Below are 23169 nucleotides of genomic sequence, written 5' to 3' on the forward strand. Positions count from 1 at the left end.
ATTGATAAAAGCAGCCAAAATTTTAATGGATTAGTTGGATCATGTGTGTTGCAACAGAAACACTTAGAAAAGTAATTTGGGGCCTGTGCTTCAGTAGACTCAGCATCTTTCACTGTCCTGCAAGGTCGTGATCTTTGGCCCCTGCATTTTTTCTGCTGTTGTGGATCCCTAGGGATTCTGGGAATGTTTTCCCACCTATAATGTGTGTGTTTTACACCTCTGGGTGCTAAAAGCCAGCAGGCGGAGAGTTGCTCTGGATTTAACTGAAAGAACACCAAGTTTTATCTTCTCAGGGGCTGGAGAATTGGGAGAGTAATAGAGGAAGTGATAGATGGGTGTGTGGGAGGTGTGTTCGCTATGTGTTAAGCAGGGTTCTTTACACATTTCACCTTCAGGATGCTTCACTTTCATGGCCTTCATGGTTTCCTGATTCAATAGAGCAGCTCATACTTATGCCTGTGTTGTGATTCAGTACATTGTAGCTATTATGCTAAACAATTCCTAATGATCCAGTTACTGCGTGTATTGAAAATATTTCTGTATGTAATATTACACGCACCCTGGTAAATTAATGAGAACTAGAACAAACCTAATAGCAGATAATTCATTCACAAACGTTTTTGCTTGTTTGATGAGCTTTTCAGGATCATAGTGTGTATAATTCATCACAATAATAAAGGAATATCTCTAAAAGAACAATGCAAAAATGATCTATTTAGGTCAAAATTAAGTCTTCATCATGGCTTTTTAGCACAATCGTCCCTTTAAGTCCCAAAAACAGATGGCATGTTATTTAAAAACAGATGCTAGTTTGCATAATACCATCGCATGAATATTTATGTTTAATTATTCCATGACACTGACTAACCTGTAAACGTTAAGATGCTACACACAAGCCAGTCTGTAACCCCAGCGAAACATGTAGCCTCCTGCAGCCAATGCTAACACAAATTCTGGTTCATTAACACATCACACCATGTTCTCATGTGTTGAAATCCCTACCTTTGAGTATAGGATAGACTAATTTTTATTTTGTTTTTGTCTCATTTAAAAATCACTTCAACTGTATTTTATTTACAAAGATGTCTCTGCTGGACAATTAATGATATGTAAAAAATACTCTCTGGTTTTAATGGCTCAGAGTTGACTAAGCATAGAGTTCAACCAACACCAAAGCATTCATGAGCATGTTTTCTTGTGCTGATTGGTTGAGTTTTACCTTCAAGCATGACCTACAATCACTTACCACCATTAATTCCCGACATTGCATCTTTTTCAAGTCTTAACAATCTTTGAGCTCACTGGGTAGGATAACACCTGCATGGACATCTCATATATGTGTAAACAATACTTAAACATTAGCTGGTACATCTTCTCATTCTTCTCTCATTAATCTTTTAGCTGTGAGGGCCCTTTCTCCTGTGTTGTGACAGATCTTATCTCCGTTTTGACAGGTTCCTGTAGGCTCCGGCTTAGATGTGTAGCTCAAACCGCTCAGTATGACACTTAGTGGTGTTTGAGCTGGTATTTAAAGCATTGCTAATAATTGTTTAGTAATTGCAGTAATGCTTTAAACTGTGATCACTTCTGCAGTCATGAATGGGGGACTTTTAATTTAAACTCATTGTGACGTTTATCATTTACAGCCTGTCTGACTCCGAAATGGCCTGTAGTTTCATAAACACTTGTATAGCAAAACATGTTTTTGCAACCCTCCTTGGTCCAAAATTTTATCATTTCACCACATTTACTGATTCTTTATTGCATGATGAGATGATGTCCTGTCTCATATCTTACAACTTTATGCACTTATTATCTCACTACTTTAATATTCCATGGTTAGTTTACAGAACCATGATGCACAGTTAAATGACGTTTTAGAACTTTTAGAAGCAAATTAATAATACGCTGGTGTATGTACTGTATATGTTTTGACCCATCAGATTTTTTTTGCATGTAAACTTTTGACATCAGCTGTACATATTTTAAAAGGTTTGTGCCCCTAGTGTCATCTTGGACAAAAGGAAATCTGATCCGATCAATAATTAGTTCGCAGTACATTACCTGGAACCCATAGCGGCATGTTCCGATGGAGGTGTACTTCCTGCATGGGGGCTCCAGGCAGAAAGAAGAGTCGGATCGCGTAAATAGGGGCTGCCATCATTAGCAGGCATGGAAAAGGGGATGTGAAAATACAAGTGGGCCTATTTGTCTGCAGCTGGACTGGATTTCTGCAGCTAGATTGCTGTCAAATTATACCCAGCCCACAAGAGCAGACTTAGCATTCCTTTAGAAGTCCCAGATGAGGCTGGGCTGCAAACTACTGCCCACATAAGAATGAGTGTTTACACCTCCCTCTGTCTTTTATTCTGTACCGGCTTTGTCCTTATGTTAACAGATAGACTCTTGAGATGCAGTACATCAACCGTACTTACTGAGAACTGTGAGTAGGCTCTCAAAATAGGTTATAGAAGTCCCTCTCATAACTCCGCTGCAGGGTACCTTTCACAGTCTGACCTCTCGGCAATGTGGAATTATACAGTCGAAATATTATTATTCACCAGAGCCAGACTTGTGACCCCTTGCCGTTTACAAAGGTAGAAACCCGTCCCTCATATTGGCTGTACAGTGGTCTTGTTATAATGAGGTTGCAAAAGTCAGTAGGACAGAAACATGTGATATTAATACGTCCAATAAATTGCCCCCAGGGGATTTTTGTCTCCCCTTTTGTACCACATAGGAAATATTCAGTCTTTCTCTTCGCCTCCAGAGTATCTGTCATTTAAGGATCATCCAGCATAGCTTCTTTTTTGCCTCTGGCCTATGTTTAAACTCCCACTAAATGGTTTATAAGAAGCAGACTGTGGTAAGGCTTTTTTTTTCATTGAGTCCATCTCGTCAGAGGGAATGTTTGAGAGAGAAGCTCTTTAAACGCACGGCAAGCGATTAAAGCCATTAACCTGAGAGACAGTGTGTAAGAAAGTGGCCTGTCCTGGTCCCTGAGGGTGAGTGGTGTTGACATATCCTCACAGCACCGGCAAGGATTCGGTTTCAGCTCCACTTCGAAGGAGTCGACTCTGCAGGTAAAGCATGCAGGACGATCATCTCTGTAGATTGCTCAGCCTTAATGTTAAAATAGGGGCTTTAAAAGGCTGAAAAATGTCTAAGATTATGTGGCCATTTAAGCAATACAGGCATTTTTCTAAATCCAAATAGCATAACTACATGGCTTTAAAGGCATGATGGGTGTTCCGTCTTCTGTCTGATCTTGTCATCTTCTTCCCTTTCTCTTCCAATATAATCATGTATAATTTGCTGTTGCACTTGCGATCTCCACCACATACATGGCACCCATACTGGCCGAGGAGAGCCGTCGGGTGGACATGCCTCCTCTGACGTGTGCAGCCAATCAGTCTTCTTTTTAATCTTCAGTGTGTGATTGCTACAGAGAGCTCTACACGTTTATATAAACCTCAGTAGAAAGGAGAGAAGTTTATACCAAACGTCTTGTCAGAACCATGAAAAAGTAAGTCATTTAGCCTGGGATCTTGAAAGGTTGTGCTGGGACAGTCTGAGTGTGGTCAAATCTGAGTGTGGCTCCTCACACCGAGCATGGACTAAGATTATATCCCACATCTTACTCTGAAGTAATTAAACACTGCAGTTCTGCCGATCTCTTCCCTTCATGCTGACAGATCAGCTCCAGCCTGATGAAGCCTCCTGTGTCTCGGTTTCCTCTGTAGCTAGAGCTCACAGCCCGGAGCTTTCTTCAGAGACATCGCTCTTTCATCCAGAGGATTTCAAATGAGGCATCCATGCTAATGTATTGCCCAGTTTGTCTGGATTTTGCTTATGACTGGTAGCATTACATTCAACACTAGAGTATGGTGCCATAATATCAGCGTGTCCTCTTTTCTTTAAGCACTTACTGTTTTATTTTCACTGTTGACCTTACCTGTTGCACACTGTTATCTCACCCATTGGTCAAGATTTTTTCAATCATTACCCTCAGCACAATAGCAACAAACAGAATGCAGATTCTTGTTTATTCACAGTTGAAGGACAGGGGCCTTCATGTGTAAAATAAAAATGTAAACATTACTTCTGATACTTTTATGCAGACTAAATTGTTATTAATGAATTATAAATATAATAATTTTATGATTAGTCAACATTTTTATCTTATCGTATATTTTACCTGATATGGCCTGCAAGTTTTGTCTCCTTATTATACAGTGTATTGTCCCAAATATATAAATATTTAACATAATTTTTTATATATATATATATTATTTTTATGCAATTTCTCCCCATTTTTCTATTCTTCTTCCGCTGCTGACAGACTCCAGATTTGCATTCAAGGAGAGCACGCCGCTGCCCATGCCTTCTTTACACGTTTAAAACCCTCCTCTTCTCGTCCGTGCTTCCTGCATGGATGTCTCTTCTGCCAATCAGGGTCCTTACACAGCGTATGAAGACCCACCCACACACATATAGTCCGGTCCCCACCCTGCAGATACGGTGGCCAATTTGTATCTTCAGCAGGCACTGCCAATTATGCCCGCCAGATGGCGCCCAGCCGACCAGTGGCAACACCGAGCCTTGAACCCGGGAGTTCAGAAACCCGGTGCTGGTGCGTCAGTGAAATATCCCGCTGCGCCACCTGGGCGCCCTTTATTTAACATCATTATAACATTATAATATCGTGTGTGGAGCCCAAATTGTTAAATTAATGTCAAATGAGTGATACAGAAATGTATAATTGGAATAAGATAATTCGCTTTAATACGGACACTCCATCACTGCAACGTACATGATCAGACACGATATGCCACCGAACTTAAAACAAGCAACTTAATACAGGACATAGGTGCAGAATAATCAAAGGTTCGGTCATACTGACTGAAAAGAAAGAGACATAGAGACAGATAGAGACAGATGAAGGAGGCAGTGCTGAGAGGGACTTGTGGGAGTTGATAATGGGGTGTGTTGAGAATGGGGGCTCAGGGGAGCACTGGGCTAACGATGCTGTAATGTAGTGCTGCTGTCCACATGAACAGCACAGTGACGGATTGGGTGGGCAGTGAGAGCAGGCCATACAGCCACACACACATGCTGCCCAATCAATCAGATAAACGCACGGCTACTTCCCCCCGGTACATTGTCAGGCCTAGACACCTAATTAACACACACATACACACACATAGAAATACACACACAGTTTACACAATTGCTACACACTGATGTGTAGTTTTCATGTTACCAGGTTATTAGTCAACCTTAAGCAAGAAGATTTCCAAAAATGCCATATTTTTTTGTATTATTTCTGTAATCTTTATAAATTTCTATTTAAAATATGCCATCTGTGGGGTAATGGTGCAGCTAATAGTACCCAACTGTTGCCACTCTTACAGAAAAATTACCCTAATGCGTCTTTCAAACATGAGACAGCAATGTTTAACTGCATCGTGACACGAATGGAAGTCTCCATTCAAAAACTTTGGAGAACACCGTGGTCCAGAGACATCCCGTGTGACCGAACTGGGCAACACATTAACATGGATGCCTCATTTGAAATCCTCTGGATGAAAGAGCGATGCCTCTGAAGAAAGCTCCGGGCTGTGAGCTCTAGCTACAGAGGAAACTGAGACACAGGAGGCTTCATCAGGCTGGAACTGATCTGTCAGCATGAAGGGAAGAGATCGGCAGAACTGCAGTGTTTAATTACTTCAGAGTAAGATGTGGGTTATAATCTTAGTCCAGTTAGTTAGTTAGTGTAAGGAGCCCACCTCGGTTTGACCACACTGAGACTGTCCCTGCACAACCTGTCAAGATGCCAGGCTAAATGAGTAGTTTTTTCATGGTTCTGACAAGACGTTTGATGTAAATTGGTGAAAGTCATCTTTCTTTTCCACTGAAGTTGCAATACTGATGCAATATAGACTTGAAATGGACATCCTCACAGTAACCAGGTACAATTTCTATAAAGAAGTTGTGTGAAATGTGAAGAAGTGATTGTGCCATGCTAGCGTTTTTATTGTTCTATCTATTTTTAAAACATATAACAAAAACTATGATAGAGATGTGCTAGATGTGTCTAATGTGCTGGATGGGAAGTCACTTTCTCGCTGCTGCAACTTCGACTCTAGTACTGCATAATCAAGACACCGGCACAAGTTGAGAGGGAAAACAAAGAGCCGAGCATGTTCCTACAAATGTGTAGAGCTCTCTGTAGCAATCACACACTGTCGATAAAAAAGAAAACCGATTGGCTGCACACGTCAGAGGAGGCATGTCTAGCCTGCGATGTATGTGGCGGAGACTGCAAGTGCGAAAGTAAATGTTATTATTATTATTTATAATTAGGATTTTAATGTCATGTTTTATATACTTTAATAGTTAATTGAAAAAATACATTGGACAAACAAACCAAACACTAAATTCCAATATTTAACCACCTAATCCCAATTGTAAAGTATAGTGGGGGTATGTGGTTTGGTTCTGTCATAGGAACAGGAACATTTGTAGCAATTAGATATTTATGTGTAATAACATACAGTATCTTTAGGTTTTTTTGTAAACAGAACATGAACAGAAAATGTGCTAAACGCTAAACTCACCACTGTCAACCCCAAATCAGTCTACCAATAATAAACAATGCCCAGAGAAGTCCAGAAGTATGCAGTTGCAATTATTCAATGACATTTTACAAATTAATTGAGATGTATCCAAAAAGATTACTGGCGGTAACAATTACCAATGGTGGCTCAACCAAGAACAAACCATTGGGGATTAATATATATATTTTTTAACATTCCAAGCCAAATTCCAGATTTTGCATTGAGCTATTTACTATTACGACCAACCACAAGCACAAATCAGTGGCATTTAAACTAAATAAAATGTCTATTTAATAACATAGCCTCTTAGTTCACAAAGTGTCTAATTAATTAAGAAAGCAGGTATGTGGTAAAGGTGAGCAGGGTCACCCCTCTACAGTGCCCATCTGATCAAAGCGCTGGACGTTTCTTATCAACTCAGCTTCCACTCTCATCTCCGACATCAGTACTTGTTAAGATTTTCCTATTTTTTCTATTCGTCCTCGGGCTATTATTCCTGCCCTCTGTTTCTCAGAGAGAATAAGAAATTCCAGCTATCATCAAGCCCAGATCAAACGAGGTCTCAGCTGAATTCGCTGTCAGAACAAAACCATTTGTTCCTGCGGCTCGCTCCAAAGGCCTCGTCCCTGGACCTCTTACTCCTTCAAGTGTGTTTAATGTACTTTCAGCAGCTGGCTCCCCCAGGCCTGTCTGCCACTGCTCATTTTGGAAAACATGGCAGCGAACTTTAACAGGTTGCACCGTATGCACATGCCTATTTTCCTTTACCCATAATCACTATACATGTAATAAAAACAAGAATTTTTTTTCTCTGACTAAAGCACAAAGAAAAGATTTCCAGTGTTTCACTGACGTGCTTAATTGTACTTCGTTTTTTTATTTCATTCAAGGATTAATCCATTGTTATTTCTGGTGACTGAATGGGCCCAAATTCCCACAGACATACTTTAAGTTCTTTTTGACTTTAAAAGTCTTCTCAAAAGAGCAACTGTCGTAATAGCTGAAAATATCACATAGAGGTCACACTATTTTTGTAGCATTTTTTTTTAATGGGACATCCAACAAGCTCATTGTCAGGTGTCCAAATACTTTTGGCCAAAATGCCACTGCTCATTTTGGAAAACATGGCATCGAACTTTAGCAGGTTGCTCTGTATGCGCATGCCTATTTTGCTTTACCCATAATCACTATACTTGTAATAAAAACAAGAGTTTGGTATTTGTTCATTTTCTTGAATCTTTTTTAATCTGACTAAAGTACAAAAAAAAAGATTTCCAGTGTTTTTACTGACGTGCTTAATTGTACTTTGTATTTAATTTCATTCAAGGATAAATCCTTTTTTATCCTAATTTCTATTTTTGGTGACTGAATGGGCCCAAATTTCCACAGACATTCTTTAAATTCTTGTGAGAAGCATTCTCACAAAAGTGGCTGTTGTTATAGCAGAAATGATCACATAGAAGTCAGTCTGTTTCAATAGCTGTTGTTTTTGAAATGGGGTGTCCAACAAGCTCATAGTCAGGTGTCCAAATACTTTTGGCCAAATAGTGTATTTGTTATAGTAGTGTATGATTTGTGAAACAGACCGATTGAACTCCCATTATTATTTTACCCAAACAAAACCTCGTTCCCACCAGGGTTCTGCAAATGACCGGCCCTATGAGACTGTGGGTGTGTTCGAAAACCTGGTGAGCTCTCTACATAGATGCATTTTACGTCATCCTACGTGCTCTCCCGAGAAGAAGGCTGTTCAAATTCTTAGATGCCTTAAAACGCTGTCTAGTAAGGCACCTTAAATTTGAACAGAATTTTGACAGAATAACGAGGCAATCCCAGCATTCAGTGCGGCACAACTTTTCTCACAAAAAAATTACAAATATGGCGGACGGATGCAGATGTATAAACATGCACAAGTGTCATTTATTTGCAAATTCGGGCTTGTCATCGAATGTAACCCTTTTCGGTACACAACGGGAGATGTTAACATGCTAGCACGTTGTGCCACCTCATCCCACTGGTTTGAATGGCATGAGGCTAACTGTGTTAGCTTAGTAAGTGAAAACTGATGGAATCGCTGTCTAAATAGTGCATTCGAATAACCTGCCTTATAAGTCAATGACTTATTAGAATCCTCTCTAGTTAGGCAGCTGCCTAGGTAGGCAGTAAGACATTAAGGCAGCTCACTAGGTTTTCGAATAGACCCTGTATTACAGTCAACAAATGTTTGGGTTTTTTTCACATTTTTTGTTATACTAGAAGTAATCATGGTATGTAAAGTGGTGTGGTGTTTGACTTAGACTTTACTGATACACAAATAATTATGTAATAATGCATAATAAGACCCGGTGAAGATGGGGAAAAGATTCCACACAACACACAAGTAAAAAAAAAACAACAATACTGTATTTTGTAAAAATTTACAAAAAGATATTTACATAACCAGCTCCATACATGGTCTGTTCACATATAAAAAAAACTATTAACTATTATTATTAATGTCACATCAGTATTAGAGTCCAAAGTCCAAAATATTCAGAAGTATACGCTCAATTACTGGCTCCATCTTTCTTTCTTTGGGTACTGATAAACCTGTTAGTGTATAAGGAACGTAACTATCCGGCATTTCCACTGAGACCAGGATAGACGTGAAAAGTCCCTTTTCCTTCTTTTCCTATTACACGGATACAGAAACATCAAACTGTGTGATGAATTTTTGACTTTGTACTTGATAACAAGACAAAAAATAGTCATTTACATATTGTACACATTTCTTCAAGAGAGTCCAATTCTGCACGAGTCTTTATTTTTGGCTTCCTGCGTATGCGTTTGCATAGCAAGGCACTTAATTAGTACTCTCATTTCAACACCTTAAAAGAAAATACAAAAATACTGGACTGAAACTTTTCTGATGTTCAGTTTTTATATACAGCACATATAATTATTGTTCTAAGGCAGAATATGGCTTTTTTAACATAAGGGAATCTACAGGACCACAAAATCTCTACACTAGTGCTACACCGGATACATCATACAAAAACGTATAAAAACAATTCCTAATTCTTTATTTAAAAACGTCCACTTTTCTTCAGGTCCTTCCTATGTTCTTTACATCATATTTTAATTCATTTTGGACTCTTTAAGACATCATGTTTAGAAATTTGCTTTCTTCTGCCAGCGCGGTCAGCATGGAAGTCATGTCTCCGATGGCCATGTTGCCGACGCCTGCTGGAACAGAGGGCAACGTTACAGAGTTACTTGGCGTCGTGAGGCGGGAGGACTCCTGCGACAGGTTGCGGAGAATACTGGGACTGAAAGTTCCCGACATCAGGCTGGCATGGTCGCCGTCATCCAGCATGGCATCAAAATCGATCTGTGTTTGCTCCATACCGTCCACCGTGCTGGAGACTTGGTTGTTTCCTGGGGAGCTCACATCAGCCATCAGTACTGCGTCCGTTGCAGCTGATTTGTTTAAAGAGCTAGACTCGAACATGTGGATCTGCCCTGTGTAGAACATGGCACCGCTGTCTGTGGTGTTAGCCACAGGCTTTTTGGGGCTAGCCTCTGAGGTGTTGTATACAGGGCTGAAGTGAGATTGCGGGTATCCGGGTTGCTGTGACCCCGAGTGCTGTCTGCCGTAGTGTTTGGGTTCTGTGGGCGGCCTGGGCTGCAGCAGACCGTGGTTTCCGTTTTGGATCGGGTTTTGGGGAACAGTATCGTAGCTCTGCTGATCGGTCCCTGTGTGGGAATAATCTCCATGATAATCCTCACAGGTTCTAGTTTCACTGGCACCAGACTTTGTTCTTATCCTGTTATTTGGCATGTGCATGGGCTGCAATGGTTTTCTGGATGGGCTTGTCAAACCCACATTTCCTCCTGTTATATTACCACAGGATGGATGCTGCCTGCTGCTTCTGTCATTATCCTGGTGGTATCCATGCTGGGCATGGATATGCTCGGTCTTGATGGCTTGTTGCCTAGCAGGAATCTGGGCGCAGTTCATCCTCTGTTGAGCGGCGAGTGCGAGGTTCTGACTCATGGTTTTGACTTGCTGGTTGGATTTATGGTTTTCAAAGGGTCCACAGTTCTGTTTTTGTTGGAGTGCAGTGATATTTGCCCAGTGCAGTGCCTGCTGCTGATGCTGCTGCTTGGTTTGGCTGGGAGATGCTTCTATTGTCCCTGAGCTAACCTCATTCCACTGCACAGGCATGTGGGTCTTGCTGGCACTAAGAGATGAGTTGTGTTGGGCTGGACTTATTTGGCAAGAAGCTGAAGTCTGTCGGTTAATGCTGTTTACAGAGCCGTCCACCACAGCCATGCGCCTCTGGAAGAAACATGCCTGAGGTGATGCTGTGCCATTGCTAAGGTAGCCCTGTCCCTGCTGGTGCTGGTGACGGTGCCCAGAGCCTGCTTGTTGTGTCGAATTTCCATTAGAAGCAAGGTACTGAACCATATCATCCGGCAACATTAGGTCCTCATCGATGGGACCATTGACTTCGCTTGCCATGGTCTCCATGGCAATATTCTCTGAGATGCTGGGAGGCCGGGGAGGGAATGGAAGATGTTGTAGATTACCATCTGAGCGGGTGTGGCTCTGCATTGCCAACTGACGACTAGAAGGCAAGTGTTGGGATGGATTGACATTGATCATGCTATTAAAACGCTGCCTCTGCTGGAGGTGTTGTTGATCTGCGATCACCCGTCTTACTGGCTCACTCGCACGCCGCCCGATACTTCCCGGAACCTCATGGGGCATCATGCTAGCTCTGGCATACCCAGTGTCACTGCACCTCCTGGGCACTAATGGGATTCCAAGTGGGTGCAAAGACGTTTCGTGAGAATCTCCCAGCAAGGCCATACGTGCCTTTAAGCTCATGTGGTCCATATTGGGAAGAGGCGTGGGTGGAGCGCCCCCAATTGCTGCAGCATATTTAGCTTTAAGTCGGTAATGTTGGGCAGGAGTGAGGCTGAGCAGGTCTGGCAGGCCTTCACACTGGCTGGCCTCACTGGAGCGGCGGGAAAGGTCTGTAGAGATAGGGTCATACGAACCGGCCGAGCTGATGTTGTTAAGGCGCAGTCCGGCGTGAGAAGCCTGGCTGGAGCGGCGGCTGGAGTAGCATGGCGAGATGCCAGAGGAGCGTCGGCTTAGCGTGTAAGCTGAGCTCAATTGGCTTGCCAAGCTGTCCCGACGCTCCATTGGCTGGCACAGGACGGTTGTCTCGCCAGGGCAAAGGTCACTCAGACGTGGGCTGGTGATGGGCAGGGAAAGATTGCCGACATGTCCGGAGCTCTCCAGTAGGGACCCTTTGAAAAAATCATCGGGTATTCGTATTAGTTTTTATGCCCTTATCTAATAGAGTAAACAACCACAGTTTGTTTATAATCTTACCACTGTTAATGATGGGTGGCAGCTTGATGTCAGAGGCTTGTGAAACAGCATTTGCCCAGGAGCATGACTCCCTAACCATCTTCAGCTTCTCTTGCTTGAGGTGGCTCAGCCTGTGTGCTGGGCTGGCACACCTGTGCAGATGGAGGCCCAGAATGCCAGTGGAGACAGTGGAGTCCACCAGGGGCACATCGTCCAGCATGCTCAGGTCTCCCATGCCCCCCTCGCCAGGGCCCAGCAATCCTACTCCACCGTCATGGTGGGTGGCACTGCCAAGCGGTGATGGCTGGCTGCTACATGATGACTGACCACCAGGGCTGGACTGATACATCTGTTAAAGAGATGAGAGGAAAATTACCGTAAGCTTACAATAATGTTTTCACTGAAGCAGAATAACAGTGTACAGGCAGCAACCCATGCAATAGGAATGCAGGAGTTCCATATCAGAGCAGATTTATCAGCTGATATTGATACCGATCTGAAACTGATGCTTTTACAGTATGGCATCAAGTCCCATCATTAACATAATTATCAAATAAAATAAACTTTATAGACAATACAAAAAATGTGATAAATTGGACACACTTGTTGCATCTACCGTACTTTTAGCTCTGTCTTCATGAGACATGGTGAAGTCAAAGGATGACTTGAAAATGTTTGTTTATGCCCTATTAAATCATAGTTCTCACCCACTTTAATCCCATCAGTAAAAAAGTTTGGTCCTGGGAGACTAACTTTGCAAAGGTATTGCTTTTTTTCAATATACAAATCAGATATGTAAACCTGGGGGTATTATGTAGCAAAGTTTATCCAAAAACTTGATTAAGGTGCCCAGAAGACTCGACATAAGTGTAAACTAAGAATAAGAAGCTTTTTTTATTGGTTTATCTATTGATAGACAGACAGACAGACAGGTAGACAGAGGGTCAGATAGATGGTCGGACAGATGGATGAACAGAAAGATAGATAGTGAGATAAAGGGTCAGATAGATAGATAGATGGATGGACAGACAGACAGACTGACAGAAGGACAGATGTAGAATTGACTTTTGCTCCCCTTATAACAGTATAAGAATAGTATAAGAAACTGAAGTATAACTGCATGACATGATTTCCTATAGCAACGTCTCTCTTTGTGCATGAACTATTCAACCCTCCCAACATAAATAAAGTTATTCTCCTCCTCACATCTGTGTCATCTCACTGTACGACCTGAATGACGTATATATATTCTGTCCTTGAGTGAACCGCCGAGCTGTTCTTGATCACAGCGTGATCACCCGGCACTATTTGTTTCTCATGCAAAAACATTCCCAGTAAGAGAGAGAGAATATTAATTGTGTGATGGCTTTTATCATGCAGTGGCAGATGGGTTAGAGTTCCAGGATGAGAGTGAAGGAGGTGCGGTGGTGAGGGCCTTTAAAAAAAATCAGACACTCTACATTTTAAGGTATTTTAAGCTACAAAAAAATTACAAATAGTTTTAATGCCAAACTACCAATTTATTTGGAAGAAATAAGCAATTGCATGTGTGCAAGTAGGAAAGCTTTGCTACACTTAGATTATAAATGAATTATTTGGTTGTAAGTCAAGATTCCTGGTCCTTCAACACATAATGTGACAAGTTTGCTGGCAGCTGACATAGTGCCTTTGAGACCAAGTCAGCAGAATTCATTTAAGAAATGTTAAAATAATAATCCAAAAAGATGATTAATAATAATGTCAAATACATGAATATTTTAATCAAATACTTTAGGTGATGTACATAGACACATGTCATGCTAGAAAAGAGATTGGAAGTTAGTGCTCACCTTAGTAATGCCTGTCCATAGAAAAAGAAGAGAAGGAAAAAAGCAGATAGACATGTTGCATGAAAAGAGAGAGCAGGAGTTAGAAAGAGACAGATTGCTTTCGTCTGTAGGAACGGACAGGCTTTTGTTAGTATGTTTTAATTAAAGAAATAGACAACCTTTTAGTGTGTAGTTTTTCTTTGTTTAGTTATGTATTGAAACCTGTCAGTGGTTCTGTTTACATGCAAATATTCTCAACATTTAAGGTAGAAAAAAACCCAAATGTTTAAGGTACATGTATTATTCAGTAAGTGTACAAAATATGTACCACCCAGAGTAACACCCTAATGACAAAAAGTACTTTTTATTCCTTTCATTTTTAAAGGAGCTGGCAAGCTTTATATTGCTATACTAAGAGACTGCCATGAAAAGAATAACCCAATGTACAACACACTATATCATTTTAATTTAATGTGTTTACAGAAATAATTATAGTTTGATTTATTCCAATTATTAGGCTGCATGTAAACCTGGCTACTGTTATTAAACTAAAAAAAAGTGTGGAACAAAACTTACCACAGAGTTCTCTGTCTTTATAGACTTGACCTGCAGGTAATCCTCCACGCCTCTGGTGGTGCTGTTGGCTTCAAACTTGTCCTGTCCTCCCTGGTTCGGTGGTTTGTTTGCTCCCTCGTTCTCTCCGTTCTCTCTTTGTGAATGAGGAGGTCGGGGTACCAGGTCACCACGCTGTTTCTTAGTGACATGCGCCTCTGGCCCGTGCACGGTTTTAACATGTTTCCGGAGAGAACTCGGGTCTGTGTAGCGCTTGGTGCATCCAGGAATCTTACACACGTATGGTTTCTGCCAAGAGAAATCGTGGTTGATTTTCCATATATATAGTCCTGCCGCTGAGTATTATTACGTAAAGTTGGTTCCAAACTTAAGCAGAAACCAACAGACACCCTATCTATGGTATAAACCACTGATACTGGAACAATGACGTCAGTACTGATCATGACTGTGTGCTAAAAAAAAATCAGGTTGATCGTATTTCTGCATCTTGTTCTTTCTCTCCAGGCCATAATGGATAAAGCGAGGGCTGAAATGGCACAAGGTTTCATTTTGTATTTGGGCATCTGCAGGTGGTCTCTCCGCAGGGGATGTGCTTGATTCTCGCTAATGCAATGTGGGCCGCCATGCTCATTAGTTCTACACCTCATTATTTACAGGCACAGCTCTTTAATAGAACACGGGGCAAAGCATGATGAGGCAGTGTGTGAACAAAACTAATTCTGGCCTAAATTTGAAACCATATGCTGGAAACTGCATAATTACATACAAACCCCAGTTCTAGAAAAAATGGGGCAGTATGTGAATTGCTAATAATGCAGAAAGCTGTGATTTGTAAACCCACTTTGACCTGTGTAGAAACTAAAACAGCATGAAGCTTCTGTTTTGTGGTGGTGGTGGGGGTGGTGGGGGTGGGGGTGTTTGTGAATATATGAGGTTCTTCAAAAAGTTTCAGCCCTTTTTTTTTTACTCAGAATTTCAAAAACAAATGGCAACACTTTTCTACATAGTCATACTAACTTTTTAATGCCATCAGCAACAAATGTTTTTGGTTGAGCATGTAGCCACTGATGCACCGCTGCTTTCACATCATCATCACATGAAAATCTTCCTCTTGAGCGTCTGGACTATAAGTTCTCTCAGTCTCTTAAACACGACCCATTACTACTCCTCCCACCCTCACCGTTTCCAACCAAAATATAAAAGTGGGCGCCCAGGTGGCGCAGCGGGATATTCCGCTGACGCACCAGCACCGAGTTTCTGAACCTCCCGGTTCGAGGCTCGGTGTTGCCACCGGTCGGCTGGGCGCCATCTGGCGGGCATAATTGGCAGTGCCTGCAGGGTGGGGGACCGGACTATATGTGGGTGGGTGGGTGGGTCTTCATGCGCTGTGTAAGGACCCTGATTTGCAGAAGAGACGCCCGTGCAGAATGCACGGACGAGAAGAGGAGGGCTGTACACGTGTAAAGAAGGCGTGGGGCAGCGGCGTGCTCTCCTTGGATGCAGGTCTGGTGTGCCTGTTAGCAGCGGAAGACAGATTGGAAGCGCTAAAAATTGGGAGAAAAATTGGGGAGAAAATTCAAAAAAAAAAAAAAAAAAAAAAAAAAAAAAAAAAGTGCAGAAACCTTTGAAGATTCCTCGTATATGAATTTAGGAATTGATGAGAGAAGTTGGGGAATCATTGCAGTCAAGTTTGGGTATAAAGGGACTTTTGGGTATAAAGGTCCAGTTCTTTATAAGCAAAGACGTCTTAAGGCTCCCCAAGGGCAGAGGTTCCCCAACCAGGAAAAAAACTTAAAGCACATAAAAGAATATGTCATTCCCACCACATTTTGGACACCTTTATAGACATGTACATGTGCTTACCTCATTGGAATGTGTGCGGTTCTGATGCTTGGCACGGTCCGAGGCGTTAGAAAAGGCCTTGTTGCAGCCCTCATGCTCACACACATACGGTTTCTCTCCGGTGTGTGAGCGAAGGTGTGTTTTTAGGTTCTCCAAACGTGAATACGCCTTGGAACAGCCTTCAAACTGCAATATAAACCACAAGGCATATTTAGAAAACACATTCACATTCTGCTAAATTAAATAAACACACACATAGCAGTGTGAGGATTTTGCAAATTATAGTTCATGTAAATTCGGGCTTGCAGACTAAAATAAATAATATTTACCTTAATAATAATACCTTTTTCTTTTAGTAATTGAAGTATTTAAATGATATATATTTTTTAATAATAAGCTAAAATCAAGTACAGAAAAATACAGACAATACAAAAAATTGGACCTTGGTATGGAACGTGTTTCTGCAGGAAAAAATGCAATTAAATGTCAGGGTGCACAGGTCTAAGGTCATGTGACATATTGTTTTGGGCCTAATAGGTTAAAAAAAAACACATCAATTTTTAAAGTATACTAAGCAATAGAACACGAGAGGGAGTGTGTTATCACGAATAACATCACGGCTGTGATTCGGTCGCAGGCACGAGCCGAAGGCGAGTGCCGTAGATCATCACAGCCGTGATGTTATTCGTGATAACACACGACCTCAAGTGTTCTATTGCTTTTATACAACAGTTTTCACAAAATAAAGAAAGAAAATAAATCAAAGAAGCCCTAAATTTAATAATAAATATGCTTTAATATTGACAATACCTTCCGCCAAAAAGTAGTTCCACAACCAATATAAAGTTTAACACTACAAAGCAGACATTCCAAGTTGCAAAAACTCATTTCAGGAATGTAAGAACAACAACAAGAAAAAGGTAAGAACCTCCGAAGGGAAAAAAAGAAATAAAAAAACCTCTCGCACACACCAGAAAATATACGGGTGATAACAGAACTCTTAGAAGCTGCTAACTGGGCTATTACGCTAACTGTTCGCGTTACAAACACATTAAAGTTCCCTACATAGTGCACTAGAATGTGTATCAAATCACGGATTTATGTTCGCTACACAGTGCACTAGATAGTGAATTAGACAATTGGTTATGTTCCCTATACAGTGCGATAGATTGTATATCAGATCACGGATTTAAAACGTGATCGGGAGCTGTGTCGCCTGCGTGCACGTTTGTGTGTGAAGTATTATTGGAAAGAAATGCAGGAGATAAACTGTTCAGTAGAGCTTTGTTTTATTGCATCCTTAAACTGAACCCACGCATGCGTATATGGCATCAAGCATAACTCCGTATTCTGTGTTAACCCTTTAACGTCGTAAAGGCATATTACAACAGTGTGCATGCAGCTTGTCGTTACTGGCAACGCGTCAGCGGAGTAATACCGTTGTGGTGTGAAAAGCCCGTGCTGTTGTCACGAATATCAGCACGGTTAGAAGGCTTCTCAACCAATCAGATTGTACGGTCGGAACTAACTGTTGTATAAATCCTAAATTAGAACATATTAACCTTTTGAGCATGACAAATCCACTGTGCAAATTGTGCATCAGATAAGCACAAGTGTACATAAACGTGTGTATTTCTGAATGAGTAAACCACAGATCTAGGCTCTTACGTTAAGGTTGTGTATTTACATGTGTGTAGTTTCCACTCACTGTGCACTTGTGTGGCTTCTCCCCGGTGTGTCGGCGCATGTGCACCACCAGCATGTACTGGGCCTTGAAGGGTTTCTGCTCCCGGGAGCACTCCTCCCAGCGACACACGAACTCTTTCTTCTCGCCATGGATGTGCTCGTTATTGATGTGCTGCACACAAACACACGCATGCAGATTTAATTTTCGTTCCACGCGCTGGCTGGCTAACCACACAGGAGTCTGGTGCTGTTTTCGTTAGGCGTCTCGGGGGCTGGCCTCCCTTTGTAATGTCAGTGATGTGTTTAATCTTTAATTGGCCATGCTGTTTCTGCATGTCACGCTAAAAAGACAACGCTGTCGGCGTCGACGGCTGGGGACCAGCGAGAATCCGGAGCCCAAAATGCAGTCTCAGCTTTAGGGGAAGGCATTTGCTTATTTGCCAAATTAAGAGCTGCGCCATCCATCAAGGGTTGGATGTGTTCCCCCTCTGACAGCCTTAAACAAGAAAATGTGATGGGCTTTGGGTGTGTTTAAGGCTTTTTGACAGGTAAATCCTCTGTGATTTGTGTGAGACAGACTGGTAATTAGTGGGTAAACTATTCCTCACGCTTACAAACTCTTTTGTCTGTTTTTTTATTCTATTTTCTGCCAATTTAGTCCTTGCCAAAGCCCACCTACTGCATGAAAGCTACTAACCTAGGTGAGGAGTGTCTGTGATTGAGGGGGACCACATGGTAATTCCTTTCCATGGAAAGCCGGCCAATCTGCACTTTTAATCTACATTATTAAGAAGCTAAATATGCTTATAGAAGATTAACTGTAGTTAAACCAGTGTTAATCATCGCTACACCAATATATACTATTTGAACTATACAACATACCTTCTGACCATAAGCTGTGGACATTTCATTCCAAAATCATAATTATTTGTGGCTATACTGCCTCCCTCTGAATCCTTTACAAAACAATACCAAACTTTGGAAGGTGCATGTGGGAATTTGTAGCCATTCCAACAACAGAACATTAGTGAGGCTGGGTAATGATGCTGGACGAGGAGGCTTGGCTAAGTGTTTAATGGATTTAAGGCCACTGGAATTCCGCCACACCAAAGTAGTCAAGCCATGTCTAAAACCTTAAACCTCACCGAGCACAATCATGCTGGAACAGGAATGGTCCTTTCCCAAAACGGTTGCCTTAAGGTTTGAAGCATATCATTTATTTTATATTATAGATTTTATTCACCTGTGTGGCTGAAACACCAAAACATTAAACATAGGAGCTGTGAGGGGTGTCTGCATACTTTCAGGCGTACGGTTTACTATAAATATATTTCTGGAATATTTTTAAGTTTTAAAACTGCTGGCTTAAGCTAAAATCAATTAATCCCCAGTATCCACCCCTGCCCCCAATGCGCACACACGAACGATAGCCTCCTTTGCAAGATTATTACTATAGTTCATATCTGTGCACACTTGGCAGAATTCCAGATTTGTGGCCTGTGTGGCACCAGACCATCAGCGACTTTGACCAGGATTAAGTGATTAGTTAAAATAAATGAACAAGCCTGTGATAAGACAGCAGCTACACTTACACACACACACACACAGTGAAGCCTTTGTTCGACTGTAAGACCATAACGAGCTGTTATCAGAGTGTAGATCACTTGTATAAACAAACAATCAGGAGTGTGTAATCTGGGGAAAATCCAGTTAAAGCGCTGTGGCTGAACTGGGACAATGGCTTCAGAGAAATCCAGCGTAAATGTGTTTGTGTGCATTTCCCTCCCCCTCCAATAACGCTGCCTTTCTGCTCCACTGACGAGCAGGAATGCAGGACAACGTGGCGGTGCCCCCTGTCGGACCAGTGCATTATGGGGCAGAGTTGCAGAACACTACTTGTATCGGAAAGCACTGATCCGTGAATAAACCCCTCATCCCATTCCCAACTATGTTTCCTTTACTGAAGGTGTCTCATAGATTTCCAAAATTTTTTACATTTTATCATCAATTGCAGGGGCATCTGGTTCTGATCAAAATGTAACTTGACTATCTCATATTGATTTACTCATTAAAAAATGGCAACACTAGGACGACACTGTGGCAAAGCTGGTGGGAACTAAGGACCTGGGTTTGATCCTCGCCTCCAATCACTGTCTGTTAGGAGTTCCACATGTTCTATCTTCCTCCCAGTTTTTTCAGGTCATTTGGTGTCCTCCTACCTCCAAAAACATGCTAAAACATACTGTAAATTGCCCCCAGTTGTGAACGTCTGAGTGTGTGTTGCCCTGTGATGGACGGATACCAGAATGCCACATTACAAAGATGGGACCTAAGGACCTGGGTTCGATCCACCAAAAACAATTTGGCTGTTTAGTCATGCATGGGTATTCTTTACCTTTCGGAGCATCTAAAGCCACCCAGCATGACGGCAGCCACTCGAAGCATGTGGCATTATGGATTTCTGCTAGAATTTCAAAGGTCAGAGGTGAAGGGAATCCTCTATAAAGAGGTCAGAGATCAACCTGAGCTTGTGTCAGTCATCTGCTTTAACAGACACTGGTGACGTCTGTTTGGTGTCTGATTCATTTTACTTGTTTTGCACTGGAGCATCAGCAGTACTGCTACTCTTAAATATGGACAGCATATACACTATATGGCCAAAAGTATGTGAACACCCCTAAGTTCAGGTGTCTCAGCTATACGCAATACTAGCAGGCATATAAAGTCAATTATATAAAATAGATTATAAGTGTCCAAATTGTGGCAAGTCTGTGGCCCTTAAAGACTTGAAGGAAGTCATGTGACCAGCACAAAGCTCTGACCTTAACCTTATTAAACAGCTTCGGGTGTGTAAAAGCCAGGTACCTGACCTCAAATGTGCTCTTTTTACTAAATGGGCACAAATTCCCACAGACACATTTTGTATTTGAAATCCTGTATTCTCTAAAGCCTTCTCAGAGAAGTGGAGATGGTTAAAGCTGCAGGGGGTGGCTACATATTGATGGTCATGGTGGCTACATATTGATGGCAAGTCAGGTGTCCACATACTTTTGACCATACAGTGCTGTAGCGTCCCACTGCACTGTGGCACCAATCTCCTAACTTTTGAGCTGCGGAGATTACATATGTGCTACAAGCTATGATGTGGCTGTGTCCTAAACTGCCCAGATTTTAAACCACTCATACACACACATAAGGAAAACACTCACATGGACCAGCTGTTCTTGGGTCTCGTACTCTTTGCTGCAGCCCTCCCAGTGGCAGTTGGTCTCATACGGCACCTCCGGCTCCTGCTTGCCGTCCTCCCTGTCCACGTCCTCTTTGGGGTCGGTGAGTGCCGAGGGGTCCTGACAGGAGGGAACACACAACAATCAAAGTTTGTTTATCGAGGGCGGAGGTGAAGGCCTGTATTTTATCTAAATTACACAGTACTGGATTGGTAGGTGGGTTGTAGAATAAAGAGCACTTCAATTCAATTTGAATTGCTTTCATTTCTTTACATATGGCAGATTGGTAACTGCTGAAAGAGCATAACAAAAACTTTACTGTGGGTTTGTGTAGGTGCATTTCTATTGCAGGAACTTCTCAGTAACTCAAGTTATTTCTGGATATTACTTTTTAAGGATATGAAAGCATTCTGTAACTTTTAAAAGAAAGTAACAGAACAGTAACAGTAACAGACATGATTGGCCATTGGGAGGTGCACTTGTCAGTGTGCTCTCAGTGCTGGTTCCAAGCCCCGATTACAAAAAAAAAAAAAGGTTTCATGTCTCATATTCATACCTGATTTGCTGTTGCAACCCTTAATTACTGGAGCATCCAAAAAGAGGCTAAGTGGGTAGCACTGTCGCCTCACAGCAAGAAGGTCCTGGGTTTAATCCCCAGGTGGGGCAGTCCGGGTCCTTTCTGTGTGGACTTTGCATGTTCTCCCCATGTCTGAATGGGTTTACTCCGGGTGCTCTGGTTTCCTCCCACAGTCCAAAGATTACATTTACATTACATTTTCAGCATTTAGCAGACGCCTTTATCCAAAGCAACTTACAATTGAGAACGTCTACATTTTCAAGCAATTGAGGGTTAAGGGCCTTGCTCAAGGGCCCAACAGTGGCAACCTGGCAGATGTGGGGCTTAAACCAGTGACCTTCCAGTTACTAGTCTGTACTTTAACCGCTGAGTTAACACTAGACATGCAAGTGAGGTGAATTGAAGACACTATTCATTCAACATAGTCCATGACTGTGTTCGATATAACCTTGTGTGAACCGATGAACCTTGTGTGTAATGAGTGTGTGTTCCTGTCATGAATGTAACCAAAGTGTAAAACATGACGTTAAAATCCTAATAAACAAACAAACATAAAGGGGGAAAAAAAAGTTCAGGCACTTTTTTCTAGAACTCAGAAAATTATTCCAAAATTCAGTCCTAAGTACAAATTTATACAAGAATTTAGAAAATCTTTCATGAATACTAATGTTTTATGAACTATGGAAGACATTTAGATTTTTTTCATTGATGTAGGAATATGCCTAGGACCTCAGGAACCTTTAATAATACATAAACATTTCAAGAACATTTTCAATAAATAATCTCAGGACCTTCAGTAATCAGGAAACTTTTTTAAAGAAATGCAGGAACCCAAAACCTTTTCAGTAGCTCGATTGCTGTTTTCTAACATATTAAAATCACTATCAAGAATTTGAGAACTTTCTGAAAAACTAAAAAACAAACTTTACCTGAAAGGCTAAAACTTTTTCAGGAATGCAAAAGGTTCCCAGACCTCGGTAAAAAAATATGCCTTATGTGTAGTAACATGTCTACAACACAGCTATATTAAATCACACACACACACACACACACACACATGCATGCACACACACGCAGCATGCTGACTGCAGCATGTTTATCTTTGCCCCGTGAGCTATCTTCATCAATTCTGCGGGCCCCAAGACGACTGCAGGCACCTCAGTCCCCATGCATCAAGCCCCAACCTGCCTCCACTGCTGAGAGCCGCTGCAAATTTGTCAAAAGGCGAGGCAGCAGAGAGAGAGGGACACTGCAGATAAAGAACAGGCTCTCGGATGACAATAACGGCCAGCCAATATTTCATTAAAATAAAGTGCTCTGGCACGGTTTACACAGGGAGCCAGAGAGAGAAAACGAACGGGCGTAAAGCTCTTATCAGGAGGAGTTTTTCTCATACCAGGAGGAGAGACGAGGATCCCTGGGGTCTCCTGGCCTCTCACTGATCACCGCTGGAGAAAAATACTTACACACA

The 23169-nt window shown here is 41.8% G+C and overlaps 1 protein-coding gene and 1 long non-coding RNA gene across 3 annotated transcripts in view; one reads left to right on the plus strand and one right to left on the minus strand.

Annotated features, from left to right (window-relative positions):
• LOC134331708 (uncharacterized) overlaps positions 1-23169 on the plus strand; it is a 55172-nt gene that overhangs the window by 12472 nt on the left and 19531 nt on the right. The window contains exon 1 of one of the 2 annotated variants that reach the window (XR_010015156.1): positions 13381-13453. The exons of the other annotated variant lie outside the window; for it this stretch is intronic. This is a non-coding gene — a long non-coding RNA (uncharacterized LOC134331708). Of the gene's footprint in view, positions 1-13380; positions 13454-23169 lie in introns of those variants that run through there. 2 annotated transcript variants of the gene reach the window in all.
• gli2b (GLI family zinc finger 2b) overlaps positions 9704-23169 on the minus strand; it is a 70408-nt gene continuing 56942 nt past the window's right edge. Inside the window, exons 9-14 of the mRNA XM_063013210.1 lie at positions 21104-21241; positions 17917-18066; positions 16230-16394; positions 14370-14654; positions 12007-12334; positions 9704-11921 (exon numbers count right to left, since the gene is read on the minus strand). Of these exons, the coding sequence (XP_062869280.1) occupies positions 9757-11921; positions 12007-12334; positions 14370-14654; positions 16230-16394; positions 17917-18066; positions 21104-21241 (3231 nt within the window). The 3' untranslated portion in view covers positions 9704-9756. The remainder of the gene's footprint in view (positions 11922-12006; positions 12335-14369; positions 14655-16229; positions 16395-17916; positions 18067-21103; positions 21242-23169) is intronic.

This window comes from Trichomycterus rosablanca, chromosome 17, assembly GCF_030014385.1.
Source record: "Trichomycterus rosablanca isolate fTriRos1 chromosome 17, fTriRos1.hap1, whole genome shotgun sequence".
Classification (NCBI taxonomy): domain Eukaryota; kingdom Metazoa; phylum Chordata; class Actinopteri; order Siluriformes; family Trichomycteridae; genus Trichomycterus; species Trichomycterus rosablanca.